The 10,682-nt window shown below is 45.8% G+C and overlaps 1 protein-coding gene across 2 annotated transcripts; it reads left to right on the forward strand.

Moving 5' to 3' along the window:
* Positions 1–4,181: 4,181 nt before the first annotated feature.
* Positions 4,182–9,890, forward strand: prpf3 (PRP3 pre-mRNA processing factor 3 homolog (yeast)). Of its 2 annotated transcripts, none has more exons than XM_086114486.1 (17): positions 4,182–4,345; positions 4,684–4,836; positions 5,077–5,207; positions 5,298–5,477; positions 5,585–5,662; positions 6,129–6,376; positions 6,466–6,584; positions 6,999–7,186; positions 7,267–7,433; positions 7,593–7,675; positions 7,798–7,941; positions 8,010–8,109; positions 8,185–8,298; positions 8,373–8,491; positions 9,068–9,145; positions 9,210–9,265; positions 9,354–9,890. In XM_086114486.1, the coding sequence occupies exons 2-17, from the start codon at positions 4,692–4,694 to the stop codon at positions 9,501–9,503; spliced, it is 2,100 nt and encodes a 699-aa protein (XP_085970612.1). In that variant the 5' UTR covers positions 4,182–4,345; positions 4,684–4,691; the 3' UTR covers positions 9,504–9,890. The 2 variants fall into 2 exon arrangements, with proteins under 2 accessions (XP_085970612.1, XP_085970613.1); XM_086114487.1 differs by having other exon boundaries at positions 6,132–6,376.
* Positions 9,891–10,682: the final 792 nt, after the last annotated feature.

Below are 10,682 nucleotides of genomic sequence, written 5' to 3' on the forward strand. Positions count from 1 at the left end.
AGTCAACTCAAAAATGTTCTTGACAAGTTCAATTGGGACACACGAGTCTAAACACGGCGTTCTGATGTCTACATCATTTGTGGAATGGGAATGAAGCAGCAACCCCCCCCCCCCCCCCCTCCGTTTTGATCCGTCCCAGTGGGCGGCCATTTTTGTCACGTGCTGTCGACTGAAAATGACATCACCGAATGCTCGGGGGCTCGGTTCACGACCAATCGTGGCTTGGCTTACAAATGCAACCAAACTCCAAAAACAGGGTTCATACACTCATACTACATAAAACACTCAATGCATGTCAGGTCCTTTCATGGAACAGCGCTGAGCACACATACACACTTGCGAGTATTCGTCACCCAGTCCTCAAGGGGTTTAAAAAAACAAAACAAAACAAAACAAAAAGGGCATGTTGATAGTCTGCGGAATGAGACAGAAGTCTGCCTCAGGGGTGGCGTCCGCGTGGGCCGTCGGCGCTGACGGAGGATCTCGCACTTTTCGAGGGCGCACGTGTCCGTCTCGTGACATCGGCGGGCCGTAATTGGGCCGGAGCCGCGCCGCTGGGCAAGCGACCATAACGTCACCGTTTCTTCGGCTCCGCTTGTGTTGACACCGTCATACACTCCGCTTCTTGCCTAATCGTGGCACTCTGCTCCAATAAACGCCTTGGCCGACTTTAGACGTTGAGTACGTTGCCTGACTGCCCAAATCAACACCTTACCACAAATAGATGCAGCCTCTTTTTTTTTTTTCCAAGAAAGGGAAAGCAGCATGTGCAGCTCCACCCAGACATTGTTTACAAAACAAAAAATTGCCCCATCTCCAATAGATGCCTCCTTTGTTGTTGCTGTTGTTTTTTGGGGGGAGGGGGTGCGGGGGTGTCAATCAAATGGATTTCTGCAAAAACAACAAGATGAGATAAGACAAGATGAGATGTGCTTAACTAGAAATTCCCCAGAAGAAAAGTTCAGGTGTCACAGCGGTGAAAAAAAAAAAAAAAAGTAAATACCTTTTTTTTTTCTTCAAATAAATGCCTCCAATAAATAACCGTCTCCATTGTACAGTCAACAAACAGCAGTGTCAAGCTCCTGACAGGCACAATGTTAGAAAAATAAAGCCCCCCCACCCCCGAGATAGATACCCCACATCAAATGAACGCCTCCTTTCTTACAATCAGTAGCTCCATTCACCCGGATTTGACACGTATTTGAATAAATAAAAACCCACCTGAAATAAAACGCTGAGTCCAAATCGACGCTTCCTTTTTATTCACTGAACAAGACAGCAATTGACTGCGCTCTATCCACAAGCAAAAAAAAAAAACGGTTTGAATAAGTGCCTCTCCTCGATTAGACACCCCCTTTTTTTTCCAACCTCACCTCTAGTAAAGGCCTCCTTTCAAACAATCAACACCTTTTGAATAAAATGTGGGCAGGATCTTATACAGCGCCACTCAAACACAAACATTGGTAAAAAGGCCTCTTCTCCAATAAATGCCTCACCTCAAATAGGCACCCCCCTCTCGTCAACCAACAGACAATTTGTATTCACAGAATAATGAGGAAAATAGTTTTTCAAATAAATGGCTTCATTCAAATAAACACCTCACCTCAAATAGAGGCATCCTTTTGTCTTTGCTTGCCTGAATGCTCCATCTCTATAGTTCCATTCAAAAATTTGGATCAAAAAAGGGCTCCTCATCAAATAAAGGCCCGCTAGGACGTGTCGTAACTAAAGAGAATTTTTTTAAATTAGCGCCATGCCTTTAGTAAAGAGGGAGGCAGCATGTAGTGTTAAAAAAAAAAAAAAAAGGAGTGCGAAGGATGGGCGGCTACAAAAAGAGAGAGGCAGATTTGGGATTGGAGCGATTTCACGTGCTCGACGTTGCGGCCCGTTGGGGAGGCTGCAGAGGTCCTTGTGTGAACGTAATGACAGCAGAGGTCCTCGGAGAGGGGGTGATTTAGTGCCTCCTGTCAAATAAACGAGCAGCAAAGTGGGTCATTGTGATGAAACGTAGCAGAACACGCAATGAGCCAGACAAAAAGATGCACCACTCGGGGGGGGGGGGGCAGCGGGGGAGGAGGGGGGGGGGGTGAGGCTGCCAATGTCTTCTCATAAATTACCTTCTTATGTAATAAGACACTTTACATTGAAATGAGGCGTTTAATGCGGCGCTAGTGACAACATTGTCAAGTGGCTGGATTGGGATTATGTGGAGAGGGAATAGTTGGAATAATTATTCAGTTGTCTGTATTCCGGGAGAGTGACGGTGTGTTTTGGGTGGAGGAACAAGTGTGTGTTCATGGGAGTGTGCCGTGTGTGTGGGTGTCCTGTATGGAAAGCAATGAGCTATTGTCATTTTCTGTGCACAGCCATCATTACATAATCGGCGGACTGGCAAAAAGATTGGGGTGGAGTGGGGGGGGGGGGTCTGAGGGGAGTGTTTGGGGTACACACGGTACATGTGAGGTCCGTCACAAAGAGTGAGCGTGATGTCAGCGTATCTTGTCTGATTTGGGCTCGGTGGGAGTTGAAAGGATTTGTCCAAATAACTCAATTTAAAAGCCATACAAAACTCAGACATCTCAAAAAACTATTTGGGAAAATAAATGTCAGACCTCAAAACAAAAAAAAAAGGCTCACTCATTCACCGGAGTTGTCCACCTCCAGACCGATACGGACAATATTTAATATATATAGAAAAAAATAAGAATAAAGACCTTCTCCCAAATAAATGGGATACTTCAAAAAAAAAAATAGAACATAGTCTCCGAATGGCATCTTGTTCTTTCAGTCAGCGGACAAAAGCATGTCCGTTAATGGATAGCAGTATGTCAAATTTCTTCCACGCACACAATATGTCTTCTTATTTAAGCCTCGACTCAAATAAGAGACTATTTTCAAATAGTAAACACAGATCAGAGGTTTTGGTCACCAAAATATTCATTGATAACGCAAGATCCGACAAAGTACAACGAAGGTCGCTGGTCACAAAGAACCAACAACAACAAACCAAAAGCACCTACAAGAGGCAAGGATCGATACGAACGAAAATTGCTTGTCAACTCAAAGGACAAGAACATCCAATAAACGACAAACAAAAAAAAACGAGAATACAAAACAAGGAAAATACCAGAACAAAAATACTATGCGCTCACGAGGAGACAACCAGATAGCAAAGGGTATCTTTTTTTAGAATGAACTTGTATGATCTTGACAAATTTAACAGTTGAGTCGTTTGACATTATTTTTGTCTTATCATAGCGTCAACGTCCACGTGTGTGACGGTAATTAAACTATCGAGTAGTTTTACTTGATTTTAGTTTTATGATACAGTGATATATTTATCCTTACACTCGTACAACAGTTATTAATTTGATCAGTCAAGTAGATATTTGTATTCACATATTTATTTCTTCTACCATTTCTCACACAATTGTTCGTTTCTCTTTTTAATTGTATGTCATGTAGAGCTGTGCAGTGATTTTGGAGTTTGGGCACAGGGAAGGGGGCGGGAGTGTGGGGTGGTTGGGAGGGGGGGGGGGGGTCGCGGGGCTTCTCTCTGGCAGACGAACGGTGGCCCCGGGCACACAAGCGCTTTCGTGCTCGCGCTACTCCAACTCCACTCAGTTGACCCAATTCCTGTAAAGATAGTCAAAATAACGAGGGAGGGGGGGGGGGGGGCAGTCATGTCACCTGATACTCACATGTTCACAGCTGTGATCAATAGATAAATTGTTTCACTCCACAGTGACGAATCGCAGTCGATGAATGACAGTGCTGCTGAAAATTTTCAACAGAGGGGTGGATTAACCCCCCCACCCTGGGCAATATAGTCACGGGCTTTACGCCTTATTCTGATTATAACATTGACCGAACACAATCATTTTTACTGTTTAAATGAGCGACTTATGTTCTGTATATTTTATAAATTAACGATTTATCACATTGGGTGTTCTCATAGTTATCTACAAAGTATAAAAAACTGCATACATATATTGTATTTATAAGAACTTTTATCCACTTTTCATTACAGTCCCACAAGAAATAAATGATGACGTGGTCGTTTCGTTTAGGTGCTACTAGGGGGCGACAAACAAAACCCTCCAATATCCCCTGAAGTGTCCACGAGAAGAAGAAAGAAGCAGAAGAATAAAAATAACTACTTCCTGTTCCGGGTTGCGAGACAACAACGTTGTGTGAACGGTAGCAACCGCGCGCCCCAACTCAGTTGTGGAGAAAACTTCGAGCTTCGTGGTGTGAGAAACGTCTCGAAGCCTAACCGAGCCGTCTTACTTTCACCACGCCGCTGTCCTCATACCTGATCAGCAAACAAGGAAGACTTTGTGAGGTAACCTAGCGGCTCATTTTACGTCCCGTGTTCCCGTGTGCTAACACTGTGCTAACACTGCTAATGTTAGCATTTAGCCAGCCAGCTACTCTTCGCGGGTCGGTTGACTTGACAGCGTTTTCAGTCAATCAAGACATACTCATTTTTATTAGACTGTCATTTTCACATCCAAACCACGTAGCTACAATTTGCCCAGTGTCTAAACTGTGTCAATTGATTGCGGAACGGTAAAAGTACTACTGAATACCGTTGTTTTTGTGTGTGTGTGTGTGTGTGTACAACCGAATGCACTTGAACGTGTGTGTAAATTAAATGTAATGTTTGCGTGTATCTGGCAGACGAGAGGATGTCGCATCCTAAACAGGAGGTGGAGGAGATGAGGCCATGGGTGGAGCGCACCGTGAAGAAGGTGCTCGGCTTCTCGGAGCCCACTGTGGTCACCGTGGCTTTGCAGTGCGTGGGGAAAGGTCTGGACAAAAGGAAAACGACAGGTACCCTTGGCCAGTGGATTTATTCAGGCCCTTGGTTCTTGAACACATGTAGCAACAATCAGGTTCAATTCCCCTTTGTCATATGACATTAATCTCAGTATCACATTAATTTGTCAATATCCAATTTTCTCTTCAGGCCATTTGCTCACATTAATTTTGAGAGGAAACTTAAGTTAAAAAAAAATGTTACAATTGTTTGAGATCCGGTTCAATTGTGGATTCACACTCGATTCCTCTTAGACCAACTGCACCCTTTCCTGAACGAGTCAGCCGGGAGTTTTGTTGAGCGTCTTTTCGAAGCGTTGGAGGAAAGCCGCGGTTCCCGAAGCAACAAAGGAAATGGAGAAAAGACCCGCAAGCGAGACCTGAAGGTATACGAGGACCACCTGAATGCAAATGTTCTGACTTCGACCCCCAGTGGAAAGGTTTGAAAGATTTATTGTCGGTGGGGTGCTTCTCAGGAGGTGTTTGGTGACGACACGGACACAAGCGGAGCGAAAGGTGTCGTCGCGCCAGCCGCCGCTGCCGACGGCGGTACGGTGACCAAACGCAAACGGGTGCCTCGCTTTCAGGAGGTGGAGGAGCCCGAGGTCAATCTGGGACTGACGTCGGAGAGCCCAGGCATGCTCAGTAAAATGCAGGTACGTCTTCACCGCAAAGCAGATCTGCGATGGCCGAGATGGAGGACTCACACAGCACTGCTTTTGTTTTGTTTTTTGGGGGGTGTGGGGGCGGGGTCACGAAACAGATCAAACAGATGATGGAGGAAGCCACAAAGCAGATCGAACAGCGAAGGAAGCAACTGAACATTCCATCTCCTGCTCAGGTAATTACAGTGAACCCTCTATTTGCAGGCCAGAAGACCTGCCGGAATAGACTGCCAATAAACATGTTCCATAAAAATCCCTTTCCGGCTCCCAGAAAAAAATGCTAAAAATATGTATAATTATTAAAGAAATAGCACTCTATAATGTTGTGCTGCTCTTTCTGGTCTGCCCGCCTTGGCCATCAAGGGCAGCATGATGCCAATACAGTCAGACTAAGAAGAAAGTGGCTATTTGTATACATTCAGATCGTCACATTTCTGAGTGCCTTAATAGGCTGCAATGCTCGTCTCCCACCCCTACCCCACAGAGGATAAAGAATGTATGCCTTTGAGTATTGTGACATTGTCTGTCTACGTATATAGCATCACTGTTTGTGGTCCAATGAAGATTGTGGATAATAGTTGACTGTTTCAGAGATTGATAATTACGGGTGAAAATGTTGACATTTGCCTCCTCTCTACCCAGCAGACACAAATGGAATCTCCCATGTCCCGCCTTCTGGGCCACGCCGGCATGGGTGGCTCGATTATGCCCTCACAGGCCGCCAGCTTCATGAACGACGCCATCGAGAAGGCTCGCAAGGTAGCCGAGGAGCAGGCACGCCTGCAGTCCCAGATGTCGGTGAAACCCAACATCCTCGGAATGTTGGGCAACTCCATCCCTCACAATTTTGTGGCTCTGGCTAACCTTCACGCCATGGGAATCGCCCCACCGTGAGTCTCGGACAAAGTGGCGCAAAACTTGGTTTGGATGCCTGTTGGCCGGAACTTTTTTTTTTCCTTCTTTCTGTGCGCCGCTCCAGGAGAGTGGAAGTGAAGGAAGTGAACAAGCCGACGCCGCTCATCCTGGACGACAAGGGCAGGACAGTGGATGCCACCGGCAAAGAGATCGAGCTGACGCATCGCATGCCAACGCTCAAAGGTACGTCCATTTAAATGGTTTGGGGGCGGGGGGAACTGACTCCAGTATTTGTCAGAAAAACAAAAAAAAAAAATATATATATATAATGGTTAATGACTGAATCAGTATTGGTAATTAATGACTACCAGAGTAGGGGAAGGAATAAAAAAAAAAAAAGAATCCCATTCCTACTGACAGATTTGTGACGTAATAGGGGGACAAGGTATTTGCTGTGCAGTACTGCTATCTTGAAGCAATTTCAAGGAATTATGGAATATTCAACACGGAATACCTTTTATTTGTGTATGTCATCAACATTTAATGGTTGATAAAAAGCAGAAAGCTTGGCTTGGCTCAAGCTTGGCTTGAGTCTTACTAAATCTGTCCAATAATTGTGCTTTATTGAGCTGACTTTTCTTTCCTTTCTGGGTGCAGCCAACATTCGGGCGGTGAAGCGGGAACAGTTCCGTCAGCAACTCAAAGAAAAGCCCGGCGAGGAGCTGGAGTCCACGTCCTACTTTGACAATCGCGTAACGATCGACGTGCCTCAGCGGACACGCAAAACCTTCAAGTTCCACGAGCAGGGTCGGTTTGAGAAGATCGCTCAAAGAATTCGAACAAAGGTCAGAGTTCACGCCACGCGGACCATTGCGGAGCCCTCGGACACTCTCTTTTCAGAATGACCGTTTGTTTGTTCCGACAGGCCCAGTTGGAGAGGTTACAGAACGAGATTTCGCAGGCTGCCAAGAAGACCGGGATCCACGCGTCCACCAAGTTGGCTCTGATTGCGCCCAGGAAGGACATCGGTGACAGCGAAGTGCCCAACATCGAATGGTGGGACTCTTTCATCTTGCCCACCAACATTGAGATGTGAGAGCCGATGACGCACACGCACACACACTCCAACACTAATTGCATTTACTATTCTAACAGTAAGTCAGAATGTCGGTGCTCTTAAAAATCTGGTTTCCAAATTTTCTTCTTTTCTTTTTTTCTTTTTTTCTTTTTTTTTTTTTGTACCCCATGAAGAAAGCCAGAAACGAAACTTGATGAGGTGGTGCTTTTCGGGGTGACCAATTTAGTGGAACATCCTGCCCAAATTAGCCCTCCTGGTAAGTGTTTGACGTGACTCTCCTCTTTCTTTATTTACGTAGCGCTACTGTTACAATCCTCCAGGACTAAACCGGTTACAGTGTTTGTGTGTGTGCGTGTGCTTTTTTTGGTGTGCCACCAGTTGACAAGGACAAGCTGGTCACGCTGGGCGTATACTTGACCAAGAAAGAACAGAAAAAGCTCAGGCGACAGACTCGACGGGAAGGCCAAAAAGAAGTACAAGAAAAGGTCCGTCTCGGACTGATGCCTCCACCGGAACCCAAAGGTAGGCCACGCAGGCGCGACGATCAACAACCTGTCCGCACGGCTAACGTACGCCGTGGTTTTTCGCAGTTCGCATCTCCAACCTGATGAGAGTGTTGGGAACCGAGGCGGTTCAGGACCCCACCAAAGTGGAAGCCCACGTCAGAGCGCAGATGGCCAAGAGACAAAAGTCGGTCGCCCATCACGCCGCTTGGGTTCATCCACTGCTCTCTCCTGTTTGACGTGTACTTTGACCTTTGTGCAGAGCCCACGAGGAGGCCAACGCGGCGCGAAAGCTCACGGCCGAGCAGCGCAAAGAGAAGAAGGTGAAGAAGTTGAAAGAGGATCTCAGCAACGGGGTTCACATTACGGTGTACAGGTCGGTCGCGAGCGCATCCGCGTGAATCGGATCTTCCGCAACTCTGAAAAATGGCATCTTCTCTTGCCGCGCAGGATCCGGAACCTGCAAAATCCAGCTAAGAAGTTCAAAGTGGAAGCCAATGCAAACCAGCTCTACTTGACTGGCACGGTCGTTCTCCATAAAGATGTCAACTTGGTTGTGGTGGAGGGAGGTGAGGAAATCAAAAGCCTTCACCAGTTAACAAAAGCAAACAACTTTGGTTACCTCAACTTTTTTCCAAAGGTCAAAAAAGAAGAACCCCCCGCCCCAGCAACAAGTAGAAGCAGACTAGGCAGTTTGATTAGCAAAAAAGAATGTGCACACATTTACCTTTGTGGCCGACCGGTTCTTTCCGCACTGAAGCATTTCGGTGGACTCAAATGCATGTCGCTTCACTCTTTTCACTTGTGTTTGTCTACAAAACATCCAGACTTGCATTCTCGAGGCGGCGTAATGCTGCACGGCTGTGGAGTGTTTTAAGAAGTGAAAAGCACGTGCCGGGTCAGATAGTTGAGGTTTCAAGAGCATTCCTAGATTTATTCTTTGGCTGTTGTCAACACTCTAAATTGGTCATGAATCCATTAAAACAAAACAAAACAACCAAAAAAACGGCGTGGGGACAGACCAATAGTGCAGGGGAAAAAAACATTCATCATATTTGGTCGGTCAGGGTTTCTGCTGATATGGAGTGATTGGACCTCATGACGTGGCTTCGGTTCTCCTTCTGACTGAGCGTTTCTTGTTGCAGGCCCCAAATCTCAAAAGAAGTTCAAGAAGCTCATGATGCACAGAATCAAGTGGCAGGAGCACAACTCCAAACGAGATGGTGAGACCCGGCGTCATTTTGTTTGTGACGATATCTCCAGCTCACACATCTGACTTGCGCGCAGATCCGGATGGCGACGACGACACGAGGAGGAACAACAAGTGCTGGTTGATTTGGGAGGTGAGTGTCTCCACGTTGTCTCCTGATGCAACTCAATTTGTATCTTTAGTGCTGCTTTGTGACAGTCCGCCATTGAATCCTCGTCCAGGGCACAGCAAAAGAGCGCTCCTTTGGGGACATAAAGTTCAAGCAGTGCCCCACAGAAAACATGGCCCGGGAACACTTCAAGAAGCACGGCACCGAACACTACTGGGATCTGGCTCTCAGTAAGAGTGTTCTGGACAGCCCCGATGAGTGAGGACCTTAACAGGAACAACACAAGTGCTTCAGTCCGACTCGTCAAAACAACACTTCCTTCCCTGGGACTTAACATCTGACCGACTGACCGATTGACTTGAATTTGGGACAATAGAAGCTTTTGTGGATATTTCTGCAGGACACATGAAGTGACATGTTGCGTTCTAGAAGACGACGATCAATCAAGCCTTTTGTGGAACACATGGCAGATTACACGTATATATGTGTGTGACTGAGTGGTGGTATGTATGGCAAATGTTTTTTTTTTTTTAGGTTATTCTAAAAGATTACACTGTGATATAAATCACTTAACCACACATTTCTGTTGCGATAGACCACTGGTGTGTATTGAGTCAAGTTGTCAATAAAAGTCTATCCCTTCAGTGAACGGTGAGTTTTATTATTGTCAAGACCAATCATTAAAAAAAAAATGCACACTCAAGATTTGATGTGCAGCCAAACAGCATATAAAAATTCTCATGGAGTCTACAAATGGAAAAATAATAGGTTTGGGCTGTGGTTTGGTCAATAAAGAGTTTCTGAAGAGTCAACCCTAAAGAGCACTACAGAAGACATGCAGCTGTAACTAAAGCTTGGTCCTTCATGTTTGGAGGACTCTACGAGGTCTTGGAATGCCCTGGTCTATACAGGACAAAAAAAGCCAATTTTCCATAATAGGGACCGTACCCCTAAACCAACAATTTACTGAACTAAAATAAAGAAATGGTGCAAGTGAAAAGTTGTAGTGTGTGGCCTGTCTGCCGTCGTTCCTCAACGACGAGAACGATTTTCGCGGGAATTATCATCATCAATATGATTGGCTGATGGACACGAGCTGCTGCAATGATTGGCCCTTGCATCTGAGCAGGACACGCCCTGCATCCAGGAGAGAATGGCTGCCAATGTAGAAGAGACGGGATGACCTTTACAAATATGGATCAATATATAATAACAATAATAATAATAAATTAAATTTATTAGAGTGAGAGCGAGTGGAGTTCGTAAAAAGTCCGCCCACTTCTGTTCCCGCCTCGGTACAAGATACAGCAGCCAATTATATTGCAGCTGCGCGGGTCCAACAGCCAATCATATTGTAGTAGAACGCATCCCAGCAACCAATTATATTGTCGCAATGTGCATCCAGCCAGGGCAACCTCTTCTTTTGGCCAAGCGAGCGAAA

The sequence above is a fragment of the Hippocampus guttulatus genome, chromosome 6 (assembly GCF_054856545.1).
Source record: "Hippocampus guttulatus isolate MCC_2025c chromosome 6, RoL_Hgut_1.0, whole genome shotgun sequence".
In the NCBI taxonomy this organism is placed as follows: Eukaryota; Metazoa; Chordata; class Actinopteri; order Syngnathiformes; family Syngnathidae; genus Hippocampus; species Hippocampus guttulatus.